The 18424-nt window shown below is 65.2% G+C and overlaps 1 protein-coding gene across 1 annotated transcript; it reads left to right on the forward strand.

Annotated features, from left to right (window-relative positions):
- Positions 1-50: 50 nt before the first annotated feature.
- LMF2 (lipase maturation factor 2) lies at positions 51-17616 on the forward strand. Its single transcript, XM_085568282.1, has 14 exons — positions 51-168; positions 1158-1411; positions 2706-2734; positions 4434-4630; positions 6060-6238; positions 7834-7972; positions 9126-9260; positions 9341-9446; positions 10299-10395; positions 10467-10649; positions 11607-11775; positions 14610-14721; positions 14803-14905; positions 16500-17616. The coding sequence occupies exons 1-14, from the start codon at positions 66-68 to the stop codon at positions 16905-16907; spliced, it is 2214 nt and encodes a 737-aa protein (XP_085424408.1). The 5' UTR covers positions 51-65; the 3' UTR covers positions 16908-17616.
- Positions 17617-18424: the final 808 nt, after the last annotated feature.

Here is an 18424-nt window from a genome sequence, read left to right on the forward strand (position 1 = left end):
CCCGCGCGCCGCTGACGTCACGGCGCCGCTGACGTCACGGCGCGCGCCGCCGGGCCCGCGCCGCCATGGCCGCCGCGGCGGAGCTGGCGCGGCCGCGGGCGCTGTTCCTGGCCGGGCTGGCCGCGGTCTACATCGCCGCCTTCGGCTCGCTCTACGTGCAGATCCCCGGTACCGCCGCGGGGAACGGGCAAGGGGCCGGGGGAACCGGGCAGGGACGGGGGAACAGGGACAGAGCCGGGAGTGCGGCCGGGGGAACCGGGATAGGGACGGGGGAACCGGGATAGGGACGGGAGTGGGGCCGGGGAACCGGGATAGGGACGGGAGTGGGGCCGGGGAACCGGGATAGGGACGGGAGAACCGGGATAGGGACGGGAGTGGGGCCGGAGAACTGGGATAGGGACGGGAGTGGGGCAGGGAGAACCGGGACAGGGACGGGAGAACCGGGATAGGGACGGGAGTGGGGCCGGAGAACTGGGATAGGGACGGGAGTGGGGCAGGGAGAACCGGGACAGGGACGGGGGAACCGGGATAGGGACGGGAGTGGGGCCGGGGGAACCGGGATAGAGCCGGGAGTGGATCCGGGGGAACCGGGATAGGGATGGGAGTGGGGCCGGGGGAACCGGAACAGAGCCGGGAGTGGGGCTGGGGGAACCGGGATAGGGATGGGAGTGGGACCGGGAGAACCGGGACAGAGCCGGGAGTGGGGCTGGGGGAACCGGGATGGGGATGGGGGAACCGGAGCAGAGCCGGGAGTGGGGCCGGGAGAACCCCGGGAGAAACGGGATAGGGATGGGGGAACCGGGACAAGGATGGGAGAGGGGCCGGGGGAACCGGGATAGGGGTGGGGGAACTGGGATAGGGATTGGAGAACCGGAGCAGAGCCGGCATAGGGATGGAGGAACCGGGACAGAGCCGGGGCAGGGATGGGGGACCGGGATAGGGCTGGGGATAGGGACGGGGGAACCGGGATGGGGCGGGGAGTGCAGCCGGAGGAACCGGGATAGTGGGGAAATCTGGGGTTAACCCCGAATTAGGTTCCATTTTTGGGAAATAAATTATGGAAAGGCCCCCCTGAGACCCCCCAGCCCCGAGGGGCTGCCGCGGGGAGTTGTAGCCCTGCTTTTACCCCGCGCTGGGTAAACGTGGCGCCGCGGCAGGGCTGTACGGGCGCCGGGGGCTGCTGCCGGCGCGGCGCGTGCTGCGGCCGGCGGGCCGGGGGCTGTGGCAGCAGCTGCGGGACGTGCCCACGCTGCTGTGGCTGGGCCCACGCCTGGGGCTGGACACGGAGCAGGCCATGGAGCTGCTGTGCCTGCTGGGCACGCTGGGCGCCCTCGGGGCGCTGCTCTGCGACGCGCTGCGGGACTGCCTGCTCTTCGCCACGCTCGCCGCCTTCTACCTGTCGCTGTACCAGGTGGGGGGACAGCCAGGGGACAGGGGGGACAGCCCAGGGGACAGAGGGGACAGGGGGGACAGCGGGGACAGCCCAGGGGACAGCAGGGACAGTGAGGAGAGAGGGGACAGCCAGGGGACAGCGGGGACAGTGAGGAGAGAGGGGACAGTGGGGACAGCGGGGACAGCCAGGGGACAGCGGGGACAGCCCAGGGGACAGCGGGGACAGTGAGGAGAGAGGGGACAGGGGGGACAGCCCAGGGGACAGTGAGGAGAGAGGGGACAGGGGGGACAGCCAGGGGACAGCGGGGACAGCCCAGGGGACAGCAGGGACAGCCAGGGGACAGCAAGGACAGGGGGGACAGTAGAGACAGCAGGAGACAGTGGGGACAGCCAGGGGACAGAGGGGACAGCAGGGATAGGGGGGGACAGTGAGGACAGCGAGGACAGCCAGGACACCCAGGGACAGCAGGAACAGTGGGGACAGCAGGGACAGAGGGGACAGCGGGGATAGGGGACACAGCAGGGGATAGTGGGGACAGCCAGGGGACAGTGAGGACAGCAGGGACAGCGGGGCGCTGGCTCGTCCTGCCCGCTCCTGGCGTGCTGAGGGAGGCACAGCGATGGAGCCAGGCAATGGTTGGGGTGGGAAGGGGCTGTGAATCCCAGCCCGTTCCAGCCCCCGCGGGCAGGGACACCTCCCGCCGTGCCCGAGGCCACCCAGCCCGGCCTGGAGCTGCAGAGGGGCTGGGGACAAGGATGGAGGGACAGGACCCAGGGAATGGCTCCCACTGCCAGAGGGCAGCCATGGATGGGAGATTGGGAATGAGGAATTCCTGGCTGGGCTGGGATTGTCAGAGCAGCTGGGGCTGCCCCTGGATCCTTGGAATGTCCAAGGCCAGGCTGGACACTGGGGCTGGAGCAGCCTGGGACAGTGGGAGGTGTCCCTGCCATGGCAGGGGTGGCACTGTAGGAGATTTGGGTCCCTTCCCATCCAAACCGTCTCAGGATTCCCTGGACCCTTCCTGGGGCTGGAGCTCCAGTGGGTCAGAGCTGGGTGTGGGGGGAGGAGGTTTCACTTCCCTCTGAAATCAGGAAATTAAGGAAGGATAAATGATCTGTGTGAGGCCATCCCTCTCAGGGGCGGCTGTCACCTCCCAGGGCTGGCTGTCACCTCCCAGGGCTGGCTGTCACCTCCCTCTGCTCCTTGGCCCAGATTCCCGTGCCAGGGGGGCCCCGGGGGTCTCTCCCGTGGGGAAGGGTCTGGGGGTGTCAGACCCCCCCGTCTGAGCCCCCCGCCCGCTCCCTCTCCGCAGGTGGGACAGGTCTTCCTGTACTTCCAGTGGTGAGTCCGGCCCCCTCCCCAGGGATTTTGGGGGGCTCGGGGCTGGGGAACCACCCCGGGACCCCAGGGTGGGGGGCACAGATGGGGTGGGGGGCACAGAGGGTGCTGGAGTGGGGTGGGGGGCTCTGGGGACCAGGATGGGGGGCACAGAGGGGTCTGGGGAGTGGGACAGGGGCCCAGTGGGGTGGGGGACACGAGGGGCTCTGGGGACCAGGACAAGGGGCTGCCCAGGGGGCAGGGGACACAGTGGGGTGGGGGACACGAGGGGCTCTGGGGACCAGGACAAGGGGCTCCACAGTGGGGTGGGGACCTCTGGGGACCAAAGTGAGGGGTGGGGGGGGCTCTGGGGATTGGGGTGGGGGCACAGTGGGGTGGGGGGCTCTGGGGACAAGGATGGGGGCTCTGGGGGACTTTGGGGACTGAGGCACATCGGGGTGGGGAGCCCCACAAGCATGGCATGGCCGTGTCCCCAGCTCCACATGTGATGTGTGGCCGTGTCCCCAGCCCCACATGTGATGTGTGGCCGTGTCCCCAGCCCCACAAGCATGGCATGACTGTGTCTCCAGCCCCACGTGTGATATGTGGCCGTGTCCCCAGCCCCACGTGTGATGTGTGGCCGTGTCCCCAGCCCCACGTGTGATGTGTGGCCGTGTCCCCAACCCCACGTGTGATATGTGGCCGTGTCCCCAGCCCCACTTTTGCTGTGTGGCCATGTCCCCAGCCCCACAAGCATGGCATGACCGTGTCCCCAGCCCCACATGTGATGTGTGGCCGTGTCCCCAGCCCCACAAGCATGGCATGACCGTGTCTCCAGCCCCACGTGTGATATGTGGCCATGTCCCCAGCCCCACGTGTGATGTGTGGCCGTGTCCCCAGCCCCACTTTTGCTGTGTGGCCATGTCCCCAGCCCCACGAGTGGGATGTAGCCGTGTCCCCAGCCCCACATGTGATGTGTGGCCATGTCCCCAGCCCCATATACAGGGGATGGCCCCGTCCCCAGCCCCACTTTCATTGTATGGCCTTGTCCCCGGCCCCACATAAAGGGGATGGCCATGTCCCCAGCCCCATATATAGATCATGACCATGTCCCCAGCCCCACAGACAGGGCATGGCCGTGTCCCCAGCCCCACATGTGATGTGTGGCTGTGTCCTCAGCCCCGCATTTAGATGGTGACCGTGTCCCCATCCCCACGAGCGGCACATGGCTGTGTCCCCATCCCCACAAGTGGGACGTGGCTGTGTGCCCAGCCCCACATACAGGGCACAGCCATGTCCCCAGCCCCACATACAGGACGTGACTGTGTCCCCATCCCCACGAGCGGGACGTGGCTGTGTCCCCAGCCCCACATACAGGGCACGGCCATGTCCCCAGCCCCACAAGTGGGACACGGCCGTGTCCCCAGCCCCATGTACAGGACGTGGCCATGTCCCCAGCCCCACAAGTGGGACGTGGCTGTGTCCCCATCCCCACAAGTGGGACGTGGCTGTGTGCCCAGCCCCACATACAGGGCACAGCCATGTCCCCAGCCCCACATACAGGGCGTGACTGTGTCCCCATCTCCACGAGCGGGACACGGCCATGTCCCCAGCCCCACACAGGACATGGCCATGTCCCCAGCCCCACAAGTGGGGCACAGCCGTGTCCCCAGCCCCGCGTGGGGTGCAGGCCGGGGGTCCCAGCGCTGTCCCCCACGGCCAGGGACAGCCTGCTGCTGGAGGCCGGGTTCCTGGCCGTGCTGGTGGCCCCCCTGCGCCTGCTGCGCTGGGGGTCCCCGGCCTGGAGACCCCACGACGGCGTCACCTTCTGGGCCGTGCGCTGGCTCCTCTTCCGCCTCATGTTCGCCTCGGGCGTGGTGAAGCTCAGCAGCCGCTGCCCCACCTGGTGGGGGCTCACAGGTGAGGGGCTGTGGGGTGCAGGTGATGGAGGGTGCAGGTTTGGGGGTTCAGTCTGGAATTGCAGTGAATTATTGGGAAGTAGATTATGGGAAGGCCCCCATCCCCCCAGTTCTCCATTACCATTGAATTTGGATTTTTCTGCGAGGAATTTTTTCCCTGTTCAGCGCTGATTCTATTTCGTGGTAGGGAACATCTCCATTAGGTTGGAATTCCAGGGAATTGTTGGGAAGCAGGTTCTGGAAAGCCCTCTCTAAAACCCCCTGTGTCCCCCAGCCCTGAGGTTCCACTTAATTCAGAATTCCAGGTCTGGAATTCCCAGAATTGCATCTACTCTGCAATGGGAAAAACTGGGATTAACCCTGAACTGGGTTCAATTTTTGGGAAGTGGATTATGGAAAGCCCCCTGTGTCCCCCTGTGTCCCCCAGCCCCAAGGTACCCCTCAATTTGGGGACACTTTTGCACCAGGAAGATTTTGTGCTCTGCAGTGGGGAAATCTGGGATTAAATCCAAATTAAATTCACTTTTTGGGAAGCGGATTATGGAAAGCCCCCCAAAACCCCCTCTGAAGCCCCCCAGCCCCGAGGTGCCCCTCAATTTGGAAACACTTTTGCACCAGGAAGTTTTAGCCTTGCTTCTGCTCTGCAGTGGGGAAAACTGGGAATAATCCTGAATTAGGTCAATTTTTGGGAATTGGATTATGGAAAGCCCCCTGTGTCCCCCAGCCCCAAGGTACCCCTTAATTTGGAAATATTTTTGCACCAGGAAGTTTTAGCATTGGTTGCACTCTGTAGAGGGGAAAACTGGGATTAATCCTGAATTAGGTTCAATTTTTGGGAAGTAGATTATGGAAAGCCCCCTCTGCAACCCCCCAGCCCCGAGGTACCCCTCAGTCTGGAGTCACTTTTGCACCAGGAAGTTTTGGTGCTCTGCGGTGGGGAAATCTGAGATTAAATCCAAATTAGGTTCAATTTTTGGGAAGTGGATTATGGAAAGGCCCCTGTGTCCCCCAGCCCTGAGGTAATTTAGAAACACTTTTGCACCAGGAAGTTTTAGCACTGGTTGTGCTCTGTAGAGGGGAAATCTGGGATTAATACTGAATTAGGTTCAATTTTTGGGAAGTGGATTATGGAAAGCCCCCTGTGTCCCCGAACCCTGAGGTACCCTTTAATTTGGAAACACTTCTGCACCAGGAAGTTTTCACCATTGCTTGTGCTCTGTGGTGGGGAAATCTGGGATTAAATCCAAATTAAATTCACTTTTTGGGAGATGGATTATGGAAAGCCCCCTGTGTCCCCCAGCCCCGAGGTGCCCCTCAATCTGGAGTCACTTTTGCACGGGGCAGCTTTTCCCCGCCGGGCACTGCCCGCACTGAGGCAGACCCGTGGGGGATTTTTGGGGTGTGCAGTGACCCCCGTTCTGTGCCCGCAGCTCTGACCTACCACTACGAGAGCCAGTGCATCCCCACGCCCGGCGCCTGGCTGGCACACCAGCTGCCCCTGTGGTTCCAGAAGCTCAGCGTGGTGGGCACCTACGTGGTGGAGGTGGCCGTGCCCGTGCTCTTCTTCGCGCCCCTGCGCCGCCTGCGCCTCTTCGCCTTCTACTGCCAGGTGGGGAGGGGCTGCTGCCCCCGGGAGGGCTGCCCGGGGGCCTTGGGCTTGGGAATTTGGGTTGTGTTCCTCTTTGGGCTCGGGAATTTGGGGTGGTGTTCCCCTTTGGGCTCGGGAATTTGGGTTGTGTTCCCCTTTGGGCTCGGGAATTTGGGTTGTGTTCCTCTTTGGGCTCGGGAATTTGGGTTTTGTTCCTCTTTGGGCTCGGGAATTTGGGTTGTGTTCCCCTTTGGGCTCGGGAATTTGGGTTGTGTTCCCCTTTGGGCTCGGGAATTTGGGTTGTGTTCCTCTTTGGGCTCGGGAATTTGGGTTTTGTTCCCCTTTGGGCTCGGGAATTTGGGTTTTGTTCCCCTTTGGGCTCGGGAATTTGGGTTGTGTTCCCCTTTGGGCTCGGGAATTTGGGTTGTGTTCCCCTTTGGGCTCGGGAATTTGGGGTGGTGTTCCTCTTTGGGCTCGGGAATTTGGGTTTTGTTCCTCTTTGGGCTCGGGAGTTTGGGTTTTGTTCCCCTTTGGGCTCGGGAATTTGGGTTGTGTTCCCCTTTGGGCTCGGGAATTTGGGTTGTGTTCCCCTTTGGGCTCGGGAATTTGGGTTGTGTTCCCCTTTGGGCTCGGGAATTTGGGTTGTGTTCCCCTTTGGGCTCGGGAATTTGGGTTGTGTTCCCCTTTGGGCTCGGGAATTTGGGGTGGTGTTCCCCTTTGGGCTCGGGAATTTGGGGTGGTGTTCCTCCAGGGGTCTTGGGTGGCATGCTCCGGGGTGGGGGGGTTTAGTGTTAGCATACTCACTCTTTGTTGATTTGAGATTTTATTAATTTGGGGTTTTTTTGGGTGGTGTACTGGTGGGTGTGGTGAGATTAGTGTTGGTTAATTATTAGCATACTCACTCTTTGTTGATTTGAGATTTTAGTAATTTGGGATTTTTTTGGGTGGTGTGCTGGTGGGTGTGGTGGGTTTAGTGGTGCTTAATTATTAGCATACTCAGTCTTTGTTGATTTGGGATTTTATTAATTTTGGGATTTTTTTGGGTGGCATGCTGGGGGGTGTGGTGGATTTAGTGCTAACATACTCAGTCTTTGTTGATTTGAGATTTTATTAATTTTGGGATTTTTTTGGGTGGTGTACTGGTGAGTGCAGTGGGTTTAGTGTTGGTTAATTATTACCATACTCACTCTTTGTTGATTTGAGCTTTTATTAATTTGGAGATTTTTTTGAGTGGTGTACTGGTGAGTGTTGTTGGTTTAGTGTTGGTTAATTATTAGCATACTCACTCTGTTGATTTGAGATTTTATTAATTTTGGGATTTTTGGGTGGCATATTAGTGAGGGTATGGGTTTAGTGTTGGCTAATTACTGGTGTACTCCCTCTTTGTTGATGTGAGATTTCATTAATTTGGGTATTTTATTTTGGCACTGGGACATCTCCTGGGGTGTCCCATGTCCTGTGCCATCTGACCCCCTCCCCGTGCCCCCTTTGTGCCGGGGGTCCCCATGGGCTCGGTGGGCGCTGGGGGGTGAGGTGCCCACGCTGGGGCTGCTGCTCGGGGTGTGCCCGGTGTCCCCCAGCCCCGTGACCCCCCCAACCCAGCCCGTGCCCCCCAGGTGCTGCTGCAGGTGCTCATCATCCTGACGGGCAACTACAACTTCTTCAACGCGCTGACCATCGTGCTGGCCTCCTCCCTGCTGGACGAGCAGCACGTGGGGCGCTGGCTGGGCCGGCCCCGCAAGAGGCAGGGCGCCGGTGAGACCCCCGAGCCCACCGGGGCCTGGGGGGACAGGGGACCCCGGTGGTGGCACCGGGGGGCTGCCACACGGGGGTCCCCAGGGACGTGGGGCACAGCTGGGAAATCAGGGAATGGTTGGGGTGGGAAGGGGCTGTGAATCCCAGCCCGGTCCAGCCCCCGCCGTGCCCGAGGCCATCCAGCCCGGCCTGGAGCTGCAGAGGGGCTGGGGACAAGGATGGAGGGACAGAGGGACAGGACCCAGGGAATGGCTCCCACTGCCAGAGGGACGGATGGGAGATTGGGAATGAGGAATTGCCAGAGCAGCTGGGGCTGCCCCTGGATCCCTGGAATGTCCCAGGAAGGACTGGAGCACCCTGAGTGTCCCTGGAATGAGCTTTGAGGTCTCTTCCCACCCAAACTGGTCCAGGATTCTGGGATTTGGGACACTCAGGGGATAGAAAAGAAAGGAAAAGGGAAGGGAGACCCTTCATGGCTTCCTGAGATTCCAAGTAAAGCCTCTGGGTCCATGAATTTCTTGGAGAGGAGATGGATCCAGTGTCAGGCTGGGAGAGCTGGGAATGTTCCCCTGGAGAAGGGAAGGATCCAGGGAGAGCTTCCAGCACATTCCAGGAGCTCCAGGAGAGCTGCAGAGGGACTGGGGACAAGGATGGAGGGACAGGACACAGGGAATGTCACCCCGCAAGGGGCTCCCACCCTTGGGAATTCTGGCATTGCTGTCACCCCACAAGGAGCTCCCACCCTTGGGAATTCTGGCATTGCTGTCACCCCACAAGGAGCTCCCACCCTTGGGAATTCTGGCATTGCTGTCACCCCACAAGGGGCTCCCACATTTTGGAATTCTGGCATTGCTGTCACCCCACAAGGAGCTCCCACATTTTGGAATTCTGGCATTGCTGTCACCCCACAAGGAGCTCCACCCTTGGGAATTCTGTGTCCCAGTGAGGTCCTGCTGCTCTGGGCCTCTCCCTCCTCACTCCCTGTCCCTGCAGCACTGGGAGCACTGGGACCCCCAGCACCCCTGCTTTTGGGGGTCCTTTCCAGGCTGGGCAGGGGACAGGCGGGTGACACCGCAGGCAGGGCCCCGTGCCCGTGGGTGACCCCAGGGCCGTGAGGGGGTCCCGGGCAGGCTCTGAGCCCTCCGTGCCACAGGCTGGCCCCCCAGGCCGGGCTGGGTGCTGGGCACGCTGCTGGAGCTCAGCACCTACGGGCTGCTGCTCTGCTGGACCGTGCGCTGCTTCGGCCTGGAGCTCGACTGGCACAGGAGGGTGCTGGAGTCCAGAGTGGGTACGTGGCGGGGGCACGGCCCCTGCGCCCTCCCCGCGGGCACCGGGGCCGTGCCTGAGCGGGGCCGTGCCTCCCTGCAGCCTTCACCTACCACGAGTTCACCACCTGGCTGCGGACGGTGACGCTGCCGCTGGTGGGGGTGGCCTTCCTGTCCCTGTCCTGGGAGATCCTGGTGGCCCTGTACCGGTGGGTCTGGGGGACGTCGGGGTGCCCCTGGGGGTGTGGGGGACATCAGGGTGTCCCCGGGGGTGTGGGGGACACCGGGGTAACCCCAGGGGTGTGGGGGACACTGAGATGAACCCAGGGGTGTGGGGGACATCAGGGTGCCCCTGGGGGTATAGGGGACACTGGGGTGCCCCTGGGGCCATGGGGGACATCGGGGTGCCCCCAGGGCCATGGGAAATACTGGGGTGCCCCTGGGGGCGTGGGGGACACTGGGGTGCCCCTGGGGGTATAGGGGACACGGAGGTGACCCTGGGGGTGTGGGGGACACTGAGGTGACCCCAGGGGTGTGGAGGACACTGGGGTGCCCCTGGGGGTATAGGGGACACTGGGGTGCCCCTGGGGTGTGGGGGACATTGGGGTGTCCCCGGGGCCATGGGGGACACTGGGGTGCCCCTGGGGGCGTGGGGGACACTGGGGTGCCTCTGGGGGTATAGGGGACATCAGGGTGCCCCCAGGGCTTTGGGGGACATTGAGGTGACCCCAGGGGTGTGGGGGACACTGAATGACCCCAGGGGTGTGGGGGACACTGGGGTGCCCCTGGGGGCGTGGGGGACACTGGGGTGCCCCTGGGGGCGTGGGGGACACTGAGGTGACCCCAGGGGTGTGGGGGACATTGAGGTGACCCCAGGGGTGTGGAGGACACTGGGGTGCCTCTGGGGTTGTAGAGGACACTGAGGTGACCCCAGGGAGCTGGGAAGGGGTGACCCCAGTCCGGGATTTGAGCAGTCAGACCCAGCGTGCAGGGGTTTAACCCCCCAAACCAGGGGGGCTGAGCCTCTTCACCCCCATAACGCCCCGGTTGTGCCCCCCCAGCTGTTTCTGCGTCCGGGGATGCTTCTGGAAGCTCTGGGCCACCCTGCAGTGGGCCATCATGGCCACGGCCACCGTGGGCCTGTTCGCTGTTAGCCTGGTGAGGCCTGGGGGCCGCGGGGGACCCCCCAAACCCCGCCGGGCCGTGACGGAGCCCCCGTGCCCCCCCAGGTGCCCTTCACGTCCATCGAGCACGAGTCCAGCACGAAGCTGTGGCCCGGCGTCCAGCGGCTCTTCGGGGCCGTGGAGCGCTTCCAGCTGGTCAACTCCTACGGGCTCTTCCGCAGGATGACCGGCGTGGGCGGCCGGCCCGAGGTCATCCTGGAGGGCAGCTACGACGGGCACAGCTGGACGGTGAGCCTGGGACGGGCACTGAGGGATGGGCACAGCTGGGCGGTGGGTCTGGGACGGGCACAGCTGGACGGTGAGCCTGGGATGGGCACTGAGGGATGGGCACAGCTGGGCAGTGGGTCTGGGATGGGCACTGAGGGATGGGCACAGCTGGACGGTGAGCCTGGGACGGGCACTGAGGGATGGGCACAGCTGGGCGGTGAGCCTGGGATGGGCACAGCTGGGCACAGCTGGACAGTGGGTCACCCCAGGACAGCACTCCAAGCTGTGCCAGGCCTGCAGAGCCCTTTCCAGAGGAGCTTTCCCAGTATCCCCCCAAACCCTCCCTGCTGCAGCTCAAGGCCCTTTCCTCTCGTCCTGTCCCTCACTGGGTTAAAGCCACCCTGGGTCCTTCTCCGGGGCTGGGTGACCCTGGGCAGGAACAGCCCTGGTGGGATCAGTGCTGGGTGGAGTTGTCCTGCCCCAGAACCCCAGGGATTTTGGGTGGGAATGGCCTTTTCCTGGTGAGGATCAGGTTCTGGAGTTGTCCCTATTACAGAATCCCAGGATTTTGGGTGGGAATGGCCTTTTCCTGGTGAGGATCAGGTTCTGGAGGTGTCCTTCCCCAGAACCCCAGGGTTTTGGGTGGGAATGGCCTTTTCCTGGTGAGGGTCAGGTTCTGGAGTTGTCCCTATTACAGAATCCCAGGATTTTGGGTGGGAATGTCCTTTTCCTGGTGAGGATCAGGTTCTGGAGTTGTCCCTATTACAGAATCCCAGGGATTTTGGTTGGGAATGCCCTTTCCCGGGGCTGAGGTGGCTCCGGGCACTGGGAGGGATGGGGTTCTGGAGTTGTCCATGTTACAGAACCCCAGGATTTTGGTTGGGAATGCCCTTTCCCGGGGCTGAGGCGGCTCCGGGCACTGGGAGGGATGGGCGCTGGGCCGTGCCCGCCGCCCTGGCAGCCGTGCCCATCCCGCAGGAGATCGAGTTCATGTACAAGCCCGGGAACGTGAGCGCGGCGCCGGCCGTGGTGGCCCCGCACCAGCCCCGCCTGGACTGGCAGCTCTGGTTCGCCGCCCTCGGGCCCCACCAGAGCAGCCCCTGGTTCAGCGCCCTGCTGCTGCGCCTGCTGCAGGGCCAGCCCGACGGTCAGGCACGGGGCACGGGGCTGGGCACGGGCACGGGGCTGGGGACGGGGCGGGGAACAGGGCTGGGAATGGGGGACGGGGCTGGGGATGGGGCACGGGGCTGGGAATGGGGCACGGGGCTGGGGATGGGTACACGGGGCTGGGGAAGGGGCGCAGGGCTGGGAACATGGCTGGGGATGGGGCACGGGGCTGGGGATGGGGGTGACGGGGCTGGGGATGGGGCACGGGGCTGGGGATGGGGGCACGGGGCTGGGGATGGGGGCACGGGGCTGGGGATGGGGGCACGGGGCTGGGGATGGGGGCACGGGGCTGGGGATAGGGGACGGGGCTGGGGATGGGGCGGGGAACAGGGCTGGGGATGGGGGCACAGGGCTGGGGATGGGGGTGACGGGGCTGGGGACGGGGCGGGGCTGGGGATGGGGCTGGGAACAGGGGCACGGGGCTGGGGACAGGACAGGGGGACAAGGCTGGGGACAGGGGCACATGGGGCACGGGGCTGGGGATGGGGAACAGGGCTGGGGATGGGGGCACGGGGCTGGGGATGGGGGACGGGGCTGGGGATGGGGGACGGGGCTGGGGATGGGTACACGGGGCTGGGGATGGGGAACAGGGCTGGGGATGGGTACACGGGGCTGGGGATGGGGGACGGGGCTGGGAATGGGGGCACGGGGCTGGGGATGGGGGACGGGGATGGGGAGGGGGGACGGGGATGGGGAGGGGGAACGGGGCTGGGGATGGGGAACAGGGCTGGGGATGGGGGCACGGGGCTGGGGATGGGGGACGGGGATGGGGAGGGGGCTGGGAACAGGGGCACGGGGCTGGGAACGGGGCAGGGGGACAAGGCTGGGGACAGGGACACATGGGGCTGGGGGCAGGTACACAGGGCTGGGGAAGGGGCATGGGGCTGGGGTCACAGGACAGGGGGACAAGGCTGGGGACAGGGGCACATGGGGCACGGGGCTGGGGATGGGTACACGGGGCTGGGGAAGGGGCACAGGGCTGGGAACATGGCTGGGGATGGGGCACGGGGCTGGGGAGGGGGCTGGGGACAGGACACAGGGCTGGGGAAAGGGGGCACGGGGCTGGGGACGAGTCTGGGGATGGGGATGGGCACACGGGGCTGGGCATGGGGCACGGGGCTGGGGACGGGGGTGACGGGGCTGGGGACGGGGCACACGGGGCTGGGGACAGGGATGGGGCATGGGGCTGGGCACGGGCACGGGGCTGGGGACAGGACAAGGGATTAGGAACGGGGCACAGGGCTGGGGACGGGGCTGGGAACAGGGCTGGGGATGGGGATGGGCACACAGGACTGGGCACGGGGCACAGGGCTGGGGACAGGACAAGGGATTAGGAATGGGGCACAGGGCTGGGGACGGGGCTGGGAACGGGGATGGGGTTGGGCACACAGGGTGGGCACGGGGCACAGGGCTGGGGACAGGACACACAGGGCTGGGGATGGGCACACGGGGCTGGGGGCTCTGGGGGCAGGGGACACGAGGGGCTGTGTGTTCTGGGGACAGGGGGCTGGGGGGCTCTGGGGACAGAGGACACGGGGCTGAGGCTCTGGGGATATGGGATGTGGGGCTAGGGACACGGGTTTCTGGGGACAAGGGACATAGGGGCTGGAGTCAGGGGACACGGGGGGCTGGGGGCTCTGGGGACCCAGAGTATGGTGGGACTTCCACAGCATCAGTGCCACCATGGTTTTGGGATGTTCCTGTTCGGGTTTGGGGCGTCCCTGGGTGGATTTGGGGTGTCCTCACAGCCTTGGAGGTGTCCATGTTTGGGTTTGGGGTGTTCCTGCAGCCTTGGGGGTGTCCCCGGGTGTGTTTTGGGTGTCCCGGGTTGTCCCTGGATGTGTTTGGGTGTGCCAGGACTGTCCCTGGGTGTGTTTGGGGTGTGTTCGGGGTGTTCTGGGGCTGTCCCCAGCTGTGTTTGGGGTGTGCCAGGGCTGTCCCCAGCTGTGTTTGGGTGTTCTGGGGCTGTCCCCGCCGTGCCAGGGCTGTCCTTGGATGTGTTTGGGGTGTGCCAGGCTGTCCCCAGCTGTGTTTGGGTGACCAGGGCTGTCCCCAGCTGTGTTTGGGTGTTCTGGGGCTGTCCCCGCCATGCCAGGGCTGTCCCTGGATGTGTTTGGGGTGTTCTGGGGCTGTCTCCACCGTGGCAGGACTGTCCCCGGGTGTGTTTTGGGTGTGCCAGGGCTGTCCCTGGATGTGTTTGGGTGTGCCATGGCTGTCTCTGGATGTGTTTGGGTGACCAGGGCTGTCCCCAGCTGTGTTTGGGTGTTCTGGGGCTGTCCCCAGCTGTGTTTGGGTGTTCTGGGGCTGTCCCCACTGTGCCAGGGCTGTCGCTGGATGTGTTTGGGGTGTTCTGGGGCTGTCCCCGGCTGTGTTTGGGGTGTGTTCAGGGTGTTCTGGGGCTGTCCCCGGCTGTGTTTGGGGTGTGTTCGGGGTGTTCTGGGGCTGTCCCTGGATGTGTTTGGGGTGTTCTGGGGCTGTCCCCGGCTGTGTTTGGGGTGTGTTCGGGGTGTTCTGGGGCTGTCCCTGGATGTGTTTGGGGTGTTCTGGGGCTGTCCCCGCCGTGCCAGGGCTGTCCCTGGATGTGTTTGGGTGTTCTGGGGCTGTCCCCGCCGTGCCAGGGCTGTCCCTGGATGTGTTTGGGGTGTTCTGGGGCTGTCCCTGGATGTGTTCGGGGTGTGCCAGGGCTGTCCCTGGATGTGTTTGGGTGTTCTGGGGCTGTCCCCGCCGTGCCAGGGCTGTCCCCAGCTGTGTTTGGGGTGTTCTGGGGCTGTCCCCGCCGTGCCCAGCTGTGCCAGCTCTGCCCCCGTCCCGCAGTGATCCGCCTGGTGCAGACGGACGAGTCCCGGTACCCGTTCCACGCCCGCCCGCCCACCTTCCTGCGGGCCCAGCTCTACAAGTACTGGTTCACGGCCCCCAGCGAGGGCAGGTGAGCGGGGAGGGGTCCCTGCAGCCCCCAGCCCGGCCTCGGGGGGGGCTCTGGGCTCACCTGAGCCCCCCGTGCCCGCAGCGCGGCGCCGTGGTGGCGGCGGCAGCGCGTGCAGGAGTTCTTCCCGGCCGTGTCCCTGGGGGACCCCACGCTGGAGTCCCTGCTCAGCCAGCACGGCCTCAAGGTGGGCACGGGGCGACCCCTCCCCGGCTCCTGACCCCCGTCCTTCATCCTCCATCACCCCGATCCCACTGCCACGATCCTGACCCCCTTCCTTGGCCTCAGCTCTCCCTGACCCCATTCCATTGCTCTTGTCCCTCTCTTCCTTCACCCCCATCCCCTTCCCTCGTCCTTGACCCCTCAAGTCCCCTTCCCTCTCCCTGACCCTCTTCCCCCACCCTGACCCCCTTTTTCAGCCCCTGATCCCCCCCTTCCCTCACCCCTGAGCCCCCATCTCTCCCTTGACCCCCTGAGCCCCTCCTCCTGGCCCCACTCCCCCTCCCTGACCCCTTCCACTTGCCCTGAGCCCCTTTCTCAGCCCCCAACCCTATTCCCTCACCCTGACCCCTTCATCAGCCCCCATCCCCCCTTCCCCTACCCCTGACCCTCTTCCCTCCCTCTCTGTCCCCTGACCCCACACCACCATCACCCTTTCTGGCCCCTGACCCTTTTCCGTCCCCCCCAGTCCCATCCCACACCCTGACCCCATTTGTCCCCCAGCACAAGTCCCCCCTGAACCCCTTTTCCCCCAGGACAAGACCCCCGATCCCCTTTCTCTCCAGAACAAGCCCCCATCACCCCCATTTCCCCCCTGAACCCCTTTTTCCCCCCAGAACAAGCCCCCTGACCCTGTTTGTCCCCCCAGGACAAGACCCCTGACCCCCTTTTCCACCAGGACAAGCCCCCTGACTGCCTTTTCTCCGTTGACCCTATTTCCCGCCAGGACAAGCCCCCTCACCCTGTTCCCACCACTACAAGCCTCCCTGACCCCGTTTCCCCTGCCCCATTCTCCCAGGACTAGCCCCCTGACCCTATTTCCCCCCTGCCCCCGTTCCCCCTGCCCCATCTCCCCCAGAACAAGCCCCCTGACCCTGTTCCCCCTTATCTCGTTCCCCAGGACAAGCCCCCTGACCCTGTTTCCCCCTGCCCCCATTCCCCCAGGACCAGCCCCCTGACCCCGTTTCCCTCTGACCCCGTTCCCCCTGACCCCATCTCCCTTACCCCATTCCCCCAGGACAAGCCCCCTGACCCCTTTCCCCCCAGGACAAGCCCCCTGACCCCATTCCCCTGACCCCCTTTTCCCCCAGGACCAGCCCCCTGACCCCATCTCCCTGACCCCATTCCCCCAGGACCAGCCCCCTGACCCCATTCCCCTTACCCCATTCCCCCAGGACAAGCCCCCTGACCCTGTTTCCCCCCTGACCCCGTTCCCCCTGCCCTGCTCCCCCAGTACAAGCCCCCTGACCCTATTTCCCCCTGCCCTGTTCCCCCAGGACCAGCCCCCTGACCCCATCTCCCCCAGAACAAGCCCCCTGACCCCATTCCCCTTACCCCTTTCCCCCCAGTACAAGCCCCCTGACCCCATTTCCCTGACCCCATTCCCCCAGGACCAGTCCCCTGACCCCCTTTCCCCCCAGGACCAGCCCCCTGACCCCATTCCCCTTACCCCATTCCCCCAGGACTAGCCCCCTTACCCCATTCCCCCACGACCATTCCCCTGACCCCTTTCCCCCCAGGACCAGCCCCCTGACCCCATTCCCCTTACCCCTTTCCCCCAGGACCAGCCCCCGCCGCGCCGCGGGGCCGGGGCCGTGCCGGGCTCTGTGCCGGGCTCCGTGCTGGTCTCGGTTCTGGGCTCCGTGCGCCGCCTGTGCCAGCCCTGCTCGGGCCCTGCCCTGCTCTGGTCCCTCTACCTGGTGGCCGCCACCGCGGCGCTGCTGCGAGCCCTGGCCCGGCGGGCCCGGCGGGGACCGGCCCCCGCCCGCCACAAAGGGCCCCGGGAGCCACGGGGACCCGAGGGGACACGGCCCGAGGGGACACGGGGCACCGAGGGGACACGGGGCATGGACGGGACACGGGGCACGGACGGGGCACGGGGCACCGAGGGGACACGGGGCACCGATGGAGCACGGGGCACCGACGGGGCACGGCCCGAGGGCCGGCACGGCAACAAGAGGAAGAAGTAGCCCCCGCAGCCCCCCAGAAATGGGGGGCCAGGGAGGGAGTCCCCGGCTGGGGGGACAGCGCTTGTTGGACCCCGGCCCGGGGGGTGCCAGTGCCAGTGTGTGCCAGTGCCTTCAGTGGGTGTGCCCGTGCGGGTGGGGACACGCCCAGGGCGTGGGGACACACCCAGGGTGTGGGGACACCTCTCTGTGTCTGGGGGACCCCTTGGGGACACCTCCTCCTGCCTGGGGACCCTTTGGGGCCACCTCCTCCTGCCTAGGGGACCCCTTGGGGACACCTTCCCCAGGCTGGGGACCCCTTGGGGACATTTCCCCCTGCCTGGGGGTCCCTTGGGGTCACCTCCCCAGTGTCCAGGCACCCCTGGGGACCTGTCCCTGCTCCCTGGGGACCCCTCCCTTGGGTTTGGGGGGTGCTTGGGGCCACGTCCCAGTGTCTGGGGACCCTTTGGGGACCCGGCCCCAGTGTCGGGGGACCCCTCTGCAGTGCCCAGGGAGCCCCTGGGGCCCCCTCCAGACCCGGCGGTGGGGGGCTCAGAGCGGGTGGGGGCTCTGTGCCCGCGGGCTGGAGCAGTTTGGGCAGTGCCAGCCCCCCCGTTACCCTGCCCGCGTCACTTTGGGGTCCCCCCGGCGCTTTGGGGTGCTCCCCCCCGCCCGGCTCGGCCCGAGCCCAGAGCTTTCCTATAATTTTCTAATTAAAGCCTTTGACATTCCAGCCCCGCCGCTCTCCTGGGATTTGGGGGGTCCTGCCCGGGGCAGAGGGAGCGGCACAGGGGGGCAGCAGGAGCAGCTTTATTGCAGAGCCCAGGGCAGGGTTTGGGGTGCTGTGGGGGGCCCGGCAGGGTTTGGGGGGTCCAGCAGGGTTTGGGGGTCCGGCAGGATTTGGGGTCCTGGCAGGGTTTGGGAGCTCCAGCAGGGTTTGGGGATCCCAACAGGGTTCGGGGGTCCTGCAGGTTTTGGGGTCCCGGCAGGGTCTGGGGCCAGGGTTTGGGGGTCCCGGCAGGGTTTGGGGTCCAGCAGGATTTGAGGACAGGGTTTGGGGGTCCTGCAGGTTTTGGGGTCCTGCAGGTTTTGGGGTTCCAGCAGGGTTTGGGGGCAGGGTTTTCGGGCAGGGTTTGGGGGTCCTGCAGGGTCTGGGGGCAGGGTTCGGGGGTCCGGCAGGGTCTGGGGGCAGGGTTCAGGGGTCCCGGCAGGTTTTGGGGACCTGCAGGGTTTGGGGGTAGGGTTTTGGGGCAGGGTTCGGGGGTCCTGCAGGGTTTGGGGTCCCGGCAGGTTTTGGGGACCTGCAGGGTTTGGGGGCAGGGTTTTGGGGCAGGGTTCGGGGGTCCTGCAGGGTTTGGGGTCCCGGCAGGTTTTGGGGACCTGCAGGGTTTGGGGGCAGGGTTTGGGGGTCCTGCAGGTTTTGGGGTCCTGCAGGGTTTGGGGGCAGGGTTTTGGGGCAGGGTTTGGGGGTCCTGCAGGGTCTGGGGGCAGGGTTCGGGGGTCCGGCAGGGTCTGGGGGCAGGGTTCAGGGGTCCCGGCAG

This window comes from Lonchura striata, chromosome 1A (genome assembly GCF_050655825.1).
Source record: "Lonchura striata isolate lonStrDom1 chromosome 1A, ASM5065582v1, whole genome shotgun sequence".
Lineage (NCBI taxonomy): Eukaryota > Metazoa > Chordata > Aves > Passeriformes > Estrildidae > Lonchura > Lonchura striata.